Raw genomic sequence first — 17,291 nt, forward strand, 5'->3', positions numbered from 1 at the left:
CGACACTAAAGATGTTTACTCTTTTTAAACCTGACACTAAAATATGCATTTACTGCAAAAGTGGTATTTAGTATTTTTTTTGTTACAAAAATAAACTTTATTTCAAGTGAGGCTATAAGGCAAATATTTTACTTTCAAAAAAAGTAGACTAGTCTTTGTTTAACATTTTATTACTGATACACATCTGACAAGAAGACATTTCAATGTTAAGTTAACATGATTTTCCTCTGCAGTACCGAACAAAAATCATGCAAAGAAAATGCTAATGAAAATGTTATAAGCAGTTGATAATCAAAGTAACCTTTCCCTGACCCACATTAGGATAAGAAAACCCAGCAACAGCAAGCACTTAGGCTAGAGTCTGACCCATTTTCTCTCTAAAGCTGTAGAAGTAGCTGTAGAAGCTAGGAAGTGAAAAAGAAAAATTTAGTGCTAAAGCAAATTAAGGTTGTAACTTAATTCAACACCTTTCAGTTGACAAAAAAACTGCTCTCAAGAGGACTCTGTGTGTTGTCAGTAATTTAAAAACTGCAAATCTTGCAGTAATCACAGCAAAATTTGAAGTGAACCGAAGAGTTCAGGAGTTAAAGAAATAGGGTCTTTAAAAAGTTCATAACTAAGCTTCTTATTCTTTTCTGAATTTTAATTTAAGCACAATAGTAGCACAGTAAGATAATCACATATGCAATGTAAACATTTACTATACTCTGGCAGAAACCAGCCCTTAACTTTAAGTTATTTACATGTTTTATAAATTCCCAGATCAGACTTTCTTACTAATACATATGCATGATCCATACAGCTGTATTCACAGTGACCTGACTAATAGCATGCAAACTGACAAAGGCTATTACAAAAGCAGGATAATAAAGCACAAGTTATTCTTACTACCCTTCCCCCACCATGCATTTTACACTTTGTGTTCTTTTATACTTACCATGCCCTCAAAGCCAACTCTGTAAAGGTTTTTAGCACCATTGTCCCAAAGAACATATGCTGCACTATGTGGACTCGATGCACTCCAATCTTGGATTTCAGTTACCTATTCAGTTTTAAAAATAAGAAAATTGTTTCTAGAACAAAGACTTAGAAGCACAATTTGAACTTAAAACCTTATTCATCTCTTCAGAATAATTCAGGATACAGCAGTTTTACTGAATTTAATAAAATTTATTCTGAAGCTGTTTTCTGTTTGATACAAGTGTTCCCTAGGTGTCTTAATAAGATGGCAGCCTGAATACATACTTTGTAGGCCTATTTTTCTTTTGTATATTTGGTAGGTAATCTAACTACATAAGTAGCGAACAAAATCTGAACTGTAAAAATTTATTTTATGATGCTTTGACACGTTCTTACTACAAGCAGCATTTAATTAAGAAAAACAGGATAAAAACTATTTTAATTGCTTCAATTTGTCTGGTTTAACCTGCATTAGCCTGGTGGCAGTGCACTATGTTAGGAGACAAAGTTTTATTTCCAGAGCCAATCTGTTTAACAACAGTACAAAAGGAGAGAGAAAAGGACTTCCCCTGACATTTCTGAAATCATGAGGCCATGCACCAAATTCTAAAAACACTTCCATTATTCAAAAAAAATCAACTTCCAGAATTTGTCTTCATTCTTATTTATATTTATTTAAAAGTTATTTCTGCTATCTACCATCTGCTTTTCGTTGAAAACATATATATGCATTTATACATATTTTCAGCTTGCAAATAATCCCACTAATTCAAGTTTAGTACATAAAGCAGACAATGCAGGGTAAGACTCTTATTTTGCAAAGTTTCAGAGATTTCAAAATATCTTGCCAAATTCACAGCAAGGGGTAAATAATTAAGACTGAAAAAGCTGCATCTGAATATTCCTTGCTTTAAGAGATTTAAATTTATTATTTCCTCTCAATAAAATCCAAAATGAAATCCCCAAAAGTCCTAAAGCTTCCGTAAATGTCTAGGATATAAAATAGGCTAAATATCTTATTCAGGAACTTTTCACTTTCTTTTAAATGCTGCTTAAGTGTACTAAAAATAAATGCAACAAAAAACACCAGTTCACCAAGACAGAAGGGCATCCAATTCTCATTCCAGAACAATTCATTTTTGGTGATAAAAGTCATAGTATATTTTACACTCCCTGCTGTATGTTCACACCTATAACAAACCTTCATTAGTTCTGAAGGTACATGTAAGTTGTCAGCGGAAAATTTGCAAAGGTTATGATTAGCAGCATATCAGTCCGTGCAATTTTCAATAAATCCAAATATTTTTAATACAACTATATCAAAAACACTCATATAATGTCCGAAGCCAGTAATATATCCACATCCAACACTTGAAAAATTTTTAATTTTAAACTGGAAAAGTCCCTGTAATTATTAGATAAAATTAAAAAATCCAGGGTGCAAGCACTAAAAACCAAGAGCAAGAGACAGACAAATGTGCTGAGCCACAAGCAATAAGACTACAGCATGCAGTGATGACCAGAAAAGGCTATTCTTGAGAGCTCTGTTTTTATACCAGCTCTCCAGTAATGCTGAAATATGCCCAAGATCTTAATGCTGTTACAAGCCAGTCTTAAACAAAACAACTAAGACAAAAATTTAGTAGTTTTAAAAATTTTGTGCTGGTATTGTAAAAATGTAAATTTAAATTTAAAAGAACTGGTCATAGTATACAACCCCTCCTCTTTCTAAATGGTTGAGCATTACCGAATAAGATTAAAAAATGTCCAGCAAATTAAAATAGTAACTTTTATGATGATATTTTTACTCTACAATTAGAAAGGCCACTGAGGCCATTACATGAGCATGCAGAAATGCATCTTCTTATTTAAACCAGTATTATTTTTACCTTTCCTCTACGCCCATTGCCACCATCTTGATCTTCCCATTGCCAATCAACTCCTCGCACCACCCTGGCACCTGCAAAGATTCCTCTTGCTGTAATTTTCTTTGATTTACGGCGAGACTCCAACAATACCCTGAAGTTATTAAAAGAAGAACCCACAAATGTCAAGATAAAAAAGAAAGTCCAAAATGAATCTTTGGGGATGGGAAGGAAGGAGAGCATCTTGAAACAAAAATAACCCCACAAACACAGATTTCAGTGCATTAATCACATCCATTCGATTCTCAACTCGAACAGCAGCCCACAAGATAAAAAACCATCATTTTCCTAAATCCGATTTATTGTACGTTTATAATTAGTTTTTAATTCTAATGATTTCTTCTCCAAACTTCCTACTACCAGCAATAATCTTGTAACCACTTACATATACATCTGTACTCATATTATTAAAATCATTAAAGAAACATACAGAGTCATATAAACAACACACTTCTGTTTCTCTTAGATGCACCCTAGGCCAATATTACTATCCTGCAATTGCCCTGCCATTTTTACTAAGAATGATGCTATTAAGTAAGAGCTACATCTCTTTCCCCTCCATGCCTCAGTTTATTTTCTACATACTTCTTATAGCATATCTTGGCAAATTTAATTCAATATATCAGCATCCATTTTTTCAGTTATGTTATTTTTCTAAAGCAAACCTCTTCTTTCCCTCTGACTTCAACAGAACTGAAGTAGATAAGCCCAAACAGAACAGTTCATAAGTATTTAACTTACCAATAGAAACAAAGAGACAAACATTTTCCTGCCTTTTCAGTCATCTCAAAAGCCACCAGTTTGCATGCAACCAGATTTCTTACTTCATGCCAGGAAAATGTTGCCAGACAAAAGCATTTTTCAGCTGAAATTCTGAATGTTCCCTGACCTCTTCAGGAAGGGTATCACCCTCCTGCTAAACTTTTAACATCCAGCAGATGGCAGACAAGGAAAAAGTTAAACTGTTAGAATCAATGCAAAGAACACATGAAAATATTAGCCATTTTTATCTAAATAATATAAGAGTGTGATAGAAAACACAAAGATATGTTGTTTATAGCGGCATTTTAGAAAGTTCTCAACATCTATAAAACTGAGACAAAAACCAGCATACATTACTTTGGTATGCTGCCCATATAATATCCCAGATTCAAGAACAAAATCGGTAGAGCTTGTGCTTTCCTTCATCCAAACGTCCTTAGATGCCTCTTGCAGTTCTCCCTATGAGATATCCCTCAAATTCAATAGCACTGCTTTGCCCTTTTCTCCTCCCTCAAACAGTTAACTTCATTTTTTTCTCAGCTAAGCTTGATCCAACAGAAACAGCTCCTTGGCAGATGAAGCTGCCTTCTAGATAAGAGTTGCAAAACAGAGCTCAATGGGGGTAAACAAAGGTAGGGAGAAAGTGACAAGATGCAAAAGATTTCCTGCAGTTCTATATATTGTGTACAATCTATCTCCAAAACTAAAACTTACACTTTACACACCATAACAGACCACTTAAAACTACAAAGGAAACTTCAGCTAAAAAAAAAAATACAGAAGAAAAAAAAAAGTCTGGCAAGCATTCTCAAAAGCAATGAGATTTTTTTAAAAAGAAATAAATAGAAAAATAGATTTGTATTTTGTTACCTATTCTCTATTAATCACACTAAGCCAGCACTTTCTACTCTTGGGCCCAACTTCCAAGTCTTGTTCTGCATTAACCATTATAATTGAGACACTAAGGTTATGATATCTATTTGGTACCTAGATCTGCTGGCATGAATCTCAAAAACACAGAAGTTACTTTTTGATTAAGCCACTGACCTGGGCATTTGAGCCACAGTTAAACTTCAAGGCAAACATTTGAGAAAATAAACACAGTCCTTCCAAGACACAATATGAGAACTCAGTTTGTGTGCTCCAACCACTTCCCTTAACTGTAAAAGCACTGATAAAAGCACATCACTGAATTACAACATATTTGTAAACCTTACTTCTCCAAGAGGAGGAAATAAATGTTGTCTTACACACATGACATTTAACTGAGTATCATATCTAACAAAAAAAGCTTCCAATGATTTAATGAAAGAACATTCTGGAGAGTTATCACAGAGTTGATACCACGGCATGTAGCCTTTACACAATGCTTTACCGTAGCTCTCCAAATATTTAGTAATAGGCAAATACCACTGTTCTCACTTAACCAGTAGATAAATCATGATGGAGAGGGGCTTTGGATTTAGACAAGTTATTTGAAGTCAAGAACACAAGAACAGCTATGCAAGAACACACTAAATGCCAATTTTGTTCAGAGTTCTTCACTAGGAGACAATAAGAGATGCTTAAGAAAAGAACATGAAAACCAAGGCAAGGGTAGGACAAACCTTCACAGCATATTTCCTCTGCTTTCTGTAGTGAGCATTTTAAGCAGTTCAAGTCAAAGGTTTTGTCTCCAGATCATTCTGTTTTTCATAGCCTACAAGGAGGGTATATTCCCTCAATCTGTCTACACCATTTTTGAACCTAATTAAACTTTCACATTCAGGAATTCATTGACAAATCATTTTGTGATTGTACATTGTGTAAAGACAATTGTTTTAAAGGTGCTATATGATAACACAAGAACTAGGAAGACTGCAATGAGGTTAAAAGAAACTGAATAATCATATCCTAACTTTTTTCTCTACTCCATTCTTTCTAAAATTTCCATGTTTTCCAAGCTCCAAAGATCTGTCCTAGCTACCCTCCCTCACAAAGAGGCAGAACCAGTAACAGAACCTACACCTCAAGCCACTATCTTACCTAATCCAAGTTTCAGTAACCAAATCTGCAGTTTAAAAGTTAACCACAATTAATTGTTCCTATTTAATTTCATGGGGAAAAAATTACTTTTTACCTTTCACTTCCTGGTGTGGTAATTCTGTAAAAACGATGCCTCAAGTGATGTTTGTCCCCGTGATAGCAAACTGTGCACAAGTCATAATTTGTGCATTCAGCACATTTCCATCGGATGCCAATAATGGGTTGCTGTCGACAAGTATCACACATAGTCCCATCATGCTTGATACCTGTGGGAAGAAAAAGAATAAAAAGACTAACAACTTTGCTACATCACTACACAGATTTCTGTGAAAACCATAACTGATGGTTTTAATAATTAATTTGAAACCATATACTGAAAAGTTAACAATAAAGAAAGGCTGCTAGTGATATCCTATCAGCCTATACAACTGAGGGGAAGAGATAATGGACTTTGCCTCATATCTCCTGTTGTCAGTCTGTTGCTGAAGTGTTCTATCTTTTCTCAGCTCAAAAAGCTGAGAAAGCTATAGTTGTTTTTTTCCATCTATACAAATCAGAGAAAGAAAATGAGAAATCCTTTAACTACAAGTTAAAGGGTCAGAAAGGCATTTATCAAAATATACAGACAATCTGGAATTTTATCTCTGGATTAAGACTATCAACACACCTTATAGCACAAAGGCTACTGTGTTCAACTGTGTGTGACAGTTTGAAAATCATTGGTTTGACTTACACATTTTCTACAGTGGAAAAGATAAGTGCTTATCTCTATTCTTTTTTATATAGGAAAAAATTAAGCTCTCTTGGATAGATGCCATTAGCTTCATGAAAATCTGTTACCATTTTTGAAGTGTTCTACTGCTTTATATGTTGGGTTTTTTCGAAAAGAATGTGCCAAAGACCAGTTGTAACCCACCAGCATGTGCTCTGCCCAGCCTTCCACAAAAACTGAGTTCTCAAGACTACTTACTCCTACAGCTTTGCCAAGCTACAGCAGAGTGAAAGTGATCAGTCACAGACAGTTTCCATCTATGCATTGTGAATAGAGCGAACAGCCGCAAGTTTATTTAGAGAAAAAAAAAATCAAATTCTGCTGCTGTTTGGAAAAAATTGTGTAATGGAAGAGAGAAGCACTGGCATTCAGTCTGTAGCACAAGATAAAAATGAGCGCTATAAGGCTGGAGTAACACAGAGTTTTCCCAGTCACTCACTCTTAAAAAAAAAAAAAACCCAGCCAAAAAACCAGATCACTCAAATTAGTGAGGAAAAAGAAAGATTTTTGTCCCCTCCAGAAGGGATGCTTTTGGAAACAACTGCCAAATTCACTATAAACCTATTAGTCACTTGTGTCCAACAGCTGAGCCACCTGCAGTGAAGAAAAATCAACAGTTGGAAAGGCAAAACTGACAGAAATGCCTTCTTGGCTGATCATTTCACAGAATCATGTAACAGCTGAGGTTGGAAATAACCTCTGGAGATTGTCTACTCCAACCACCACTGCTCAAACCAGGGTAAACTAGAGACGGCTGCCCAGGACCATATCCAGTCAGGTTTTGAGCACCTCCAAAAACGCAGACTCCACAACGCAGCCTGTTCCAATGTTCAATCATCCCTATAGCAAAAATGTTTCTTCTTATGTTGAAGTGGAAATTCCTGTATTTCAATTTGTGCCCGTTGCCTCTTGTCCTGTCACTTGACACCACTGAAAAGAGCCTGGCTCCATCCTCTTTACAACCTCCATCAGGTATTTATATACACTCTTAAGATCCCCCTGAGCCTTCTCTTCTCCAGGCTAAACACCACGAGATCCCTCAGCCTCTCCTCATACGAGATGCCTTAAGATCCCTTAAAACACATTTGCAGCCCTTTGCTCGACACAGTATGTCCATGTTTCTCTCGCACTGGGGAGCCCAGAACTGGACCCAGTACTCCAGGTGTGGCCTCACCAGTACCGAGTAGAGAGGAAGGATCACCTCCCTCGACCTGCTGGCAACACTCCTCCTAATGCAGCCCAGGATACCACTGGCCTTCATTGCCACAAGGGCACACTGCTGGCTCATGATCACTTGGTTGTCCACTGGGACCCCGAGGTCCTTTCCTGCAAAGCTGCTTTCCAGCCAGTTGTCCCCAGCTTGTACTGGTGCAGGGGTTACTCCTCCTCAGGTGCAGGACTCTGCCTTTCCCTTTGTTGAATTACATGAGATTCCTGTTGGACCATTTGTCCAGCCTGTCAAGGTCCCTCTGAATGCCAGCAAAATCATCCCACGTTCATTTCTCCTAACCAAGAAGGCTTCTCACTCCACCCTCTTCCAGCCTTGATTATAAACGTATTTAGGAATATTTCTGGCCTCATGATTAAAAGTTTTTAAAAACTGCCTGAACATTGGAATAAATATTTAGTTAAGGCTGGAAAAGGCAACACATTTGGAGTAAAGACCGCACATAGCACTGCAGAGATCTGAGCAGCTCTTCAGGGCAGTCAAAGATAGCCTTCAGTGGCAACAAAACCCCTGAAACTGCTGACATTACACTAAAAGATCACTGTAATTCCCGGAGCGGTTCATGATTAAGGCGGCATCCATATGTTGACCACAAAGTCTGTGCTGAAATTTTGAAGGTCTGGCACAGACAAGTCCTATAACCTGTTATGTTATTTGCCAACTCCAACTGCCAGACAACGCATCTCGTATACCATAATCGTTCTTTTTAACTAACCTTCTACATTTAAAAAGTATTTGCTGCCTGGTAACAACAACTAAAAATGCTATTTTTCTACAAAACAAGAACGTGGAAATCACCCATACATTTTCTCCGCCCACACAACTCCATTAATGACCTTGTTCCCAACGTGGAGGATTAATATCAAGCAGAAATCTATCTTTCTTGTTATGTACACTGAGACTTTGATGTCTGGTATCTGTTGATTATCTGTAACACTCAAAAAGATAGTATTAGCTATGATCTCGCAGTGGCTGCCTCACTGCTATGAAATGTACTGAACCATTTTACTATTTTTTTGGTAGTCTCCAAGAGCAGGTGCATTAAAAGGACTCAGATAACCTGTTAGTGTTTTGTTGCCTTGCTTAATAAGTCTAACTAGTTATGGTGCTTGGGGTTGAGGGGTGGTATTTGGTTTTTTTTTAAAAAATGATTGCTAAATTGGTATTTTACATAGAAAAAGAGAAGTTACACATCTTTGGATTTTTTTTAACAGTTGCTGAACTTCAGAGAAGATAGTTAGCCAAGGATCACATTTATTCCGGATGTAAAAGGACCAAGGAATTGGGTGCTGCAGGATTCTTCAATTTGTCCAAGCAGCAGGAAAGAGGGCAAAAAAGAGGTATAATCAGGAATCATGTAATACAGAACTAGGTCATCTCACAGTAAACTTAAATAAAAACTAAACATTTCTAGCCAGTGAGGCAAAAGGTGCTGTGGAAAAACTCAGAAAAACTTCCTTAGGAAAGATCAAGAAAAAAATATAGAAAGATATTTGACTCAAAAGTCATATTACTGACTACAGTGTCTGGGACTTAAAAGAGAACAGTGCATGTCTGTATTTGGAGTCTCTGATCGAGAGTCTCATCTCTGTCCCACAGATCCCTAAACACCACCCTGATAGATACAGCCTTTCTTCATCCATTCCCTGACACATGATTCTAGCAGCAACACCCACTTCAGTGCATGCCTCACCTGACCATGCTGCTCCATTCTTTCCATCATGCCAGCAAAAGGTTTTTGCAAAGCTGAGCTATAAACTGGATCAAGAAACATACTCAGCTGGAAAACAGCCAGGAGGAAAAATATTCAGCTGGATTGGTTTCCCAATCCCGTTCTTTGTGGTGCTGCACAACACTGCTGGCACGACAAACAAAGCATTGCAGGGCAGGAGCAGGCAAGTAATCCTGTTACAGAATGTTTAACCACTGCACTAGAGATCTGGAGGGAGAAGTAGATTTGTATGCCTCTGGTGACAGTGGACTCACAGGCAGTTTTAACTTCATCTGCTAAAAAAAGATGGTAAACCAAGGTGCTACTATTGGATCACAAAATGTGATAGCTAAACTCTTATTCATGTTCATAATACAAACAAAATGAACTATTTAAATCAATAGTATGTTTTAAAGAAGGTTGAAAGAATTTTTTTTTTTAAGTTGAACTAGATATTATAGGTACAGAAGTGTGGTGGGACTGCCAGATGCCCACCCACTCCCTCATTCTCCCTCCTCAACAGGACAGGGAGTGAAAATAAAATGAAAAAGCTTGTAAGTCGAGATAAAAGTGAGATCACATACCAATTACCGTCACAGGCAAAGCAGACCTGACTTGAGGAAAATTAAATATATAGCCAGTTAAAAAAAAAAAAAAAAAAGGAGGATGGTGAGAAAGACAAAAACTAAAACACCTTCTCCCTACACTCCCCCTTCTTCCCAGCCACAACTTTACTCCTTCACTCCCAACTCCTCTATCTCCCCGCTTCTCCCCACAGGAGATAGAATTATAGAATCATTTTGGTTGGAAAAGACCCTTAAGATCATTGAGTCCAACTGTAAACCTAACACTACCAAGTCCACCACTAAACCATGTCCCTAAGCGCCACGTCTACATGTCTTCTAAATACCTGCAGGGACGGTGACTCAACCACTTCCCTGAGCAGCCTGTTCCAATGCCTGACAACCCTTTTGGTGAAGAAATTTCAGTGAAGATGGGGAATTGGGACTTATGGTCAGTCCATAATAGCTCCTCACACTTTTCCCCTGCCCCAGCATGGGTCCTCTCCACGGGCTGCAGTCCTTCAGGAAAACACTGCTCAAGCATGGGCTCCCCGTGGGCTGCAGCTTCCTTCAGGCATGTCCACCTGCTCCAGCATGGGGTCCCCCACAGGCTGCAGTGTGGATACCTGCTCCACTGTGGCCCTCCATGGGCTGCAAGGGGACAACCTGCATCGCCGTGGTCTCCATCTACTCATCATCATGTACTCACCAAAATTCAGTACTGAGGACCTGATGTTGGCACTACACACATTTGGGGGGAGGGAAGGAGACATTATTTCTAATATTTCAGACTATCTCTGCTCTAGCCCAGTGGACTGAATGCTCATCGGCATTGAGATCGTATCTTTCAATTTACTTTCACCAAAAAGTAAACCAGTTTGTGTGCTCCAAAACCACCCCATGATGTAAATCAAAGCACAGTACACAGGAACAACCAGGAGACTGGGTCAAGTGTATAGGCTCTGGAGCCAAACTGAAATCCTGACCCAAATGCAACCTGTATCTGTCACATAAACTGCTTCCACTCTTCAAAAGGAAGGCTGTTTAAGAAAGGCTGAGAAACACAAACTTGACAAAGTTTATATTAGGAAAGAATGCCTTAATTAAACTACTGGAATACATTAAAGTGCCGTAAAAACTTCAGGATTCAAACATCAGCCCTGCAGCCAGCCAGCTGTGAACCAGAAGAGCACTTCAGCTCTCTAAAATGCGATAATGCAAAAACTAAACCTCTAAATATTCTTCAAAATTTCCTAGGAGCAGGTAATTTCAAAACGAAACAGGTTTTGTATCATCCTCCATACTGCACTGAAAAAACAAAAGAAACCATGTAACGAGAAGGGTACTTTCACCATGCCTAATTACTTTTAAATAGCTGCCATTTCCTAATGTCCCTCCAACCTTAGTACACCATAAAATCCAGATCTCCACTTGTCATTAATATGAAATGCAAATAGTAAAAACATTAGTCTCCTACCTTTATGTCCCTGCCACGGTTATTTTCACTTTTGTCATCTATTCTCAGATCTTCCCTGGATTACCTAGACCACCATTCCTCTGTCACCACTCATTTATACATCAATTTTACAGCCTTTGCCTACAAGTTTTTAAAACCCATGCTCACTCTTAAAGCTGTGAAAGGAAATAGAAGCGGTGTTGCTCAAATTGCTATTTGAATTTGTTACGAAACTCTCTTTTGTACTAAAGACAATTAGGAGGCAATATACAGCTGTCCAATAAAAGAACGTTTTAACAGTAAAATAAGAAGTACAAGGGGTATTCATACTACTCACTGTTACGCACAGCAGAAGTCAACAGTGATTTCAATTACTTCTCAGAATCAACAAAATCTGGTTTCCAACGGACTCGTCATTCTCTACAGAACTCTAATAAGCCAAAATCCTTTAATATCATAATGACAATACTACCATCAGCCAAGGGATACCATAGGCTACTTAGAAAACTGATTCATTTACACCCCAATTTAAAAAGCAATAGTAATGTTTTATTCTTCCCATTCTTCCACTCCAGATAATTTTTACGCTATGGCCAGACTCCAGGCAAACTGAAAACAAAAAATTCTTAGAGATTAACCAGATTCCGACAAATTGTCTGAAAACTCAAATCAGTGTCCCCACAAACATAACTCACCTATTAAATAACTCTGTTTGGCAGCAGCCAGCTGACCAATTACTATATACAAGAGATGCCAGACTTGCCAAAGCATGTGTCCTATCTGGTAAGGGTATCACAAGATACATGAGGAGGGAGGGGATTATTGTGTAGGAGACATAGGGGAAGGGCAGGAAGAACAAAGGATGTGTTTATAAAAACAAATAAACAAACAAACAAACAAACAACAGGCTTCCCAAGTACCACTGCTCATGAAGCTATTAGATTTTTTTTTACTTGTGAGGGGTTCTGTAAGTAATAGCCACTAAAAAAAATCTTGACTAAAACAATTTGCCTTAAATTACACTTCATGTGCTAAAAGCAAGAACAAATAAACAAATAGTAGGATAAATCATCCAAGGTGGTCTACCTTTTAAAATGTTCCAACATGTATGACTTAATGATGATTCATGCAACTCTTCAGGTTACAGAAAACTATTAATACCACTACAGAAAGCCACTCAGATCTTCAACAGGTAACACCTAAATTTTCAGTATTAGCAGAATACAGCACATAGAGCTTTCCACACTGCACAGATGCTCACTCTAGCTGCGGAATAATTCCGCATCAAGATTCTGTTTCCTGACCCCAGTCCCTCCACCACCTCCCCTTATTCAAACACAATTGAGTAAATATTTTAAGCAGGAAAATAACATTGTTACTTTGAACCAACCATACAAAAGCGGAAATGGATGACAAACAAATTTTCGCCTAAGCTGTGTAGAAAGCAAATCTTCAGAAAGAGAATAAACACAGAAAGGTTCTGTAATGATCATGAGTATTATGTGAACATAGTCAGGAGTGCTCTCTACAAACATGCTACTGTATAGCCTTTACCTTTGGCAAAAGGCTGCCTTCCCTTCTAAATATAAAGCTTGGGTTTATATACTTTTAGCTTCTGTTCAGCAACTCAGAAGACTACTCCCTTCTGTTTCTTTTCCACAACACTACCAGAAAAAGAGGACTCTCAAGACTCCTAGGTCTTGGAAAAAGGCTACTTTACAGAAAGACCAGGATTTATTCGCAAGTAATTGGGCAACCACACGGCACTGCTAACATATCGCATCCCACCACTTACTCCATTTACGAGCCCACTACACAGGACCGAACTGAAGTTTCCTTTCTTCTAACTGAAATTTCATTTCTTTTCAGATTCTTAGTTTACCAGTCCCTCTCTATCACTCTGTCTTGCTTAAAGAAACATTGGCCAACGTAAATATTATCACCAATGGGCAGCTAATACAGCTAGCTTGGTAGATATAACTGAAACACAAAACAAAACTTCGTATCACAAGTCATTCATTACCCAGATGACTACATCTGGAGCAAACAGTTTACAAAAGATACTTAATGTAAATCATCGATGAGTTTTTATTTTAAAAAAGACTGTCCTAAAATCTTAGTACTAAGGCTATTTAAGTTTTATAAAAAGTTAACAGTCTCGCAATGCTAGTAATAGCCTACAACCATTAAAATACAAAAACAGTACATCATTAAGTCTATGAAGCATTGTTCTGGCATCAAAGGAAAGGCATATACATATATATGCACACACATGTATCAAACTCAGGTTTGTTGTTTTTTTTTTTTTTTAATAGAATGAGCTTCAAACATTATTTCTATAACATAATGGGTTCCTGATGCATCACTACTGTTTCTGGCTGCACAGGCCTCAAACTCATCAAAGCAGCAACTCTGGCTGCAAGCATCACTTTTAAGAACTTATAATCAAGTCTGGTTTTGAATACCTAATAAAAAGAACTTCCAGCAATAAATAATTTAATTTTGCTTTTTACTGCTGTATTTTTCTATTTATTCTCACTATACACTTACAGTCATGTTGTGACTGTAAGTTTATGAACCAGAGAAAATATTTTTCATTTTAAACTGAGCCATGTTTTAACACTGTGCTAAGTATCATCAAACCAAAAACCACTACATATAACATTTCCTTGCTCAACAGCATCATTATTAATACTACCATTAGAAATTCCTGTCACCTAATCCTACTTTTCCTGTAACTATTTATATCAGAATTATCTAAATGCCCCTAGAGATAGTATCAAACTATGATCCAAAGTCAGTCTCTTTTATTCTAAACAATGGATAGTCACTACCATGGAGAAAAATAAGTAATTACAAAAAGGTGGAAAAACGAAGAAGGGAAGTGATTTGTCCAAGAATACAAAGTGAATCACTAGTAAAATCAGGATTTCAGTCCAAATTGACAGCATCCTAATTCCACTAAGTTTGCTCTTTTGCTGCTACTACTTTACAGATTTTTACTCTATCTCCAGGGAATCATGACCTCAAAAGTAACTCCCTCTAGCAAAAAGCAGCCCTGGGTAGCTCCATGCAGCAATTCCATGAGCATGATGCACACGTTGGCCAAAAACCTCAGGAAGAGAAATACCATTTTGCAAAGCTTGCAAACAGCAATGTTTATGAATTTTTCCTACAGCAATATGTATAGTCCTACCTGAAGCAGAAATTAAAATTCTAATACAAAAGTATAAACATAACTGAAAATCAGAAAGAATAAAGCAGCAAAAAAACAAGCAAAACAAAAACCAAGGACTTAAAACTGAGTATTAAGTGTAGGCTTCCAGATGCAGTTAACAGGATACTGTCAGCTTGCAAATACGTCAAGCAGAGCTAGAATAATGAGCATTCAAGGCTCATATTCAACATTTATGCATACACTTCAGTTTTAAGCAGAAGTAGTCCCACTGGTTTCTACAGGACATCAAATGCAGGTAAAGTTTCAAAGCATAAACATCTGCAAGACAAGGATCGACAACTTGAAAGACTACTCTTAACTTCTTGTTCCAAGGTCCATTTCAAAAAGATTTTCAGCTCATTTTAATAGCGTCTACCCTCCAAAACAACAACAAAAAACCAATCATGAAGCCAGGGGAGACGAAGGTACCCAGACACAGAAAAATTAAATCCATCTCAAAGGCTCACCATGCAATGTGTGGGTTTTTTTTTTTTTTCTTAGCAACATTTTTGTAATTAATTAGAATGACTTCCATGATGCTGTCTCTTCAAAAGCCTGTTAGTTTCAACCCACTGCTATAATTTTCCTTTCTGTAACACTACACGTAGCTGGCTCAAAGATGGTCTCTCCTCTCCATCGTATTCTAAATGAAAGACACGTTACAAAACCAGTACATCTAAGTATCCCAACAAATCGGTCCAATCGCCTCATTATTAAGGGAATCCTGCCTGGCCCAAAACTACCTCACTATATTTCTGATGAAACTAAACAATATATTTTTCTTTGTGAGTTTTCACTGTAAAAACAGGTGCTAAAATGAACATTTCCCTGCAGTGTTTGCAACACTAACACTGCCGCATAATGTCAGTGCAGATCTAAATCCATTGTCCAAACTGACTGAATTTAAAGTATAAATATCAAGCAGCCAAGTAATTAAAAGAATGAACAAATGCATTTTTTTTCCCAGTACCTTCACTATTTTACAGCAGGTCTGGCAATACACATAAAAGGCAACATGCAGATTACAAGACAAAACACTATTTCAACCACTTGATGTAATTTTTAGCAAAAAGGTGCTACACCTCTTTTCTGCAATCCTCCCTATACTTGACTCAGAATGACTGTCCCCATTTTACAAAACAGCTCTGGAACATAAATGCAAGAAGGGGGCGGGGGGGGGGGGGGGGCAACAAAAACAAAACAGAACCTTGAGGTACCATCCTCTCGGTTCCCTCCCTTCACTGCCCCCCCACCCCCCAGCATACCGGGAGCCTGCTCTCTATGGCAGATCGCTTTTGCTTTGTCTACCCCAATTTAGAAGTCCCAGGACAACTTCTCCTCTCCCCACGGCCACACACTATGTATTTATTCTAAGTTAGCTTGTATATATACATATGCACGCACACATATAGACACCCACGCGCAGCCATGCGAAGGGAGGGGGGAGGGTAGCTGCCTTTCCCCCCACAAAACCGAGAGGGAAAGGCGCACCCCGAAAAGGGAAAGGAGGGGAGCAATCCGCCCCCAGGGACAGGCCCGCGACCCTCACCCCATTACGGGGGCCCTCGGGTGCTGCCCCCTGCACCCCCCACAGCCGCGAGGGGGTCGTGCGGGCTCGCCCCTTCCCTCCCACCCCGCCCCCGGCCGCCGCTCACCGGTGGGCGCGCTGTCGAGGATGCGGAGGTCGTAGGCCCCGGAGCAGCGGTAGTTGGCGGCGGTGCCGTTGTCCCACACCACGACCACCTCCTCGGGGCTCTCGAAGCTGCGGACGGTGCCCACATGGCCCTCGCCGCCATCCTGCTTCCCCCACTTCCAGTCCGGGCCCCGGACCACCCGGGCCCCGACTCCCTCCACCATCACCCGGTTGTTCCGCGAGCTGCTCATCCCGGCGACGCCCCGCGGGCCCGGGCCCCGGGGCGGCTGGAGGGGGCGCGCAGCCCGCAGGCGGCGAAGGGGGACCTCGATGGGGACGGCTGCCTCGGGCGCGGGGAGGGAGGACACGGGCCGCGGGTGCCGGTGCGGCGAGGGAGGGAGGGGGACGGGGGGAAGGGGGGCAATCCTGACGCGATGGTGAGCGGGGGAGGAAAGGGGGGGGGAGGAGGGACCCTTCCGACGGGCCGGGGAACGCGACCGGGGCGGCGAGAGTCTCCGGCCGACTCTTCTCGCTTCCTTCCTTCCTTCCTTCCTTCCTTCCTACCTACCTACGCACCCATCCCCAGGGCCGCAGCGGTCCCCTCCCGGCCCGCGGCGCCCGCCCGCACCCCACAGCGGCAAGCCACCGCCGGCCCCGCGCGCCCGCCGCTACATCCGGGAACTGCGGCCGCGACGGCGGCAGGACCAGGGAAACCGGCAGCGGCCGTCAGCGCCCGCCTCGCTGCGCATGCGCCCGGGGCCGGCGCCTCTGCGCAGCCGCAGCGCGGCGGGGCCGGGACAAGGCGGTGCGGCGCTCGAGCGCCACCTGCGGAGCTGGGGTAGGCACTGACCGGTGCCGCCGGAGCTCCGGCGCCGGTGCCGGTGCCCCCGCTTCCCCAAACCGGTCGCGGGCCTGTGCCGGTGGAAATGGGAGGAAGCAGAGGAGGAACAGGGATTTATTGACCCCTGCCGGCAGAGCTGCCCGGGGCTTCCGCAGGCCAGCAGCCTGGAGGTTCCCTCTGGGGGCGTGGGCGCCGTTG

General features: G+C 40.3%; 1 protein-coding gene across 2 annotated transcripts in view; it reads right to left on the minus strand.

Annotated features, from left to right (window-relative positions):
* Nucleotides 1-16,503, minus strand: part of MIB1 (MIB E3 ubiquitin protein ligase 1) — an 88,092-nt gene extending 71,589 nt beyond the window's left edge. Inside the window, exons 1-4 of one of the 2 annotated variants that reach the window (XM_050915733.1) lie at nucleotides 16,275-16,503; nucleotides 5,767-5,938; nucleotides 2,850-2,979; nucleotides 938-1,042 (exon numbers count right to left, since the gene is read on the minus strand). In XM_050915733.1, the coding sequence (XP_050771690.1) occupies nucleotides 938-1,042; nucleotides 2,850-2,979; nucleotides 5,767-5,938; nucleotides 16,275-16,503 (636 nt within the window). The remainder of the gene's footprint in view (nucleotides 1-937; nucleotides 1,043-2,849; nucleotides 2,980-5,766; nucleotides 5,939-16,274) is intronic. The other variant, XM_050915734.1, reaches the window with a different exon arrangement.
* Nucleotides 16,504-17,291: the final 788 nt, after the last annotated feature.

This window comes from Gymnogyps californianus, chromosome 2 (assembly GCF_018139145.2).
Source record: "Gymnogyps californianus isolate 813 chromosome 2, ASM1813914v2, whole genome shotgun sequence".
In the NCBI taxonomy this organism is placed as follows: domain Eukaryota; kingdom Metazoa; phylum Chordata; class Aves; order Accipitriformes; family Cathartidae; genus Gymnogyps; species Gymnogyps californianus.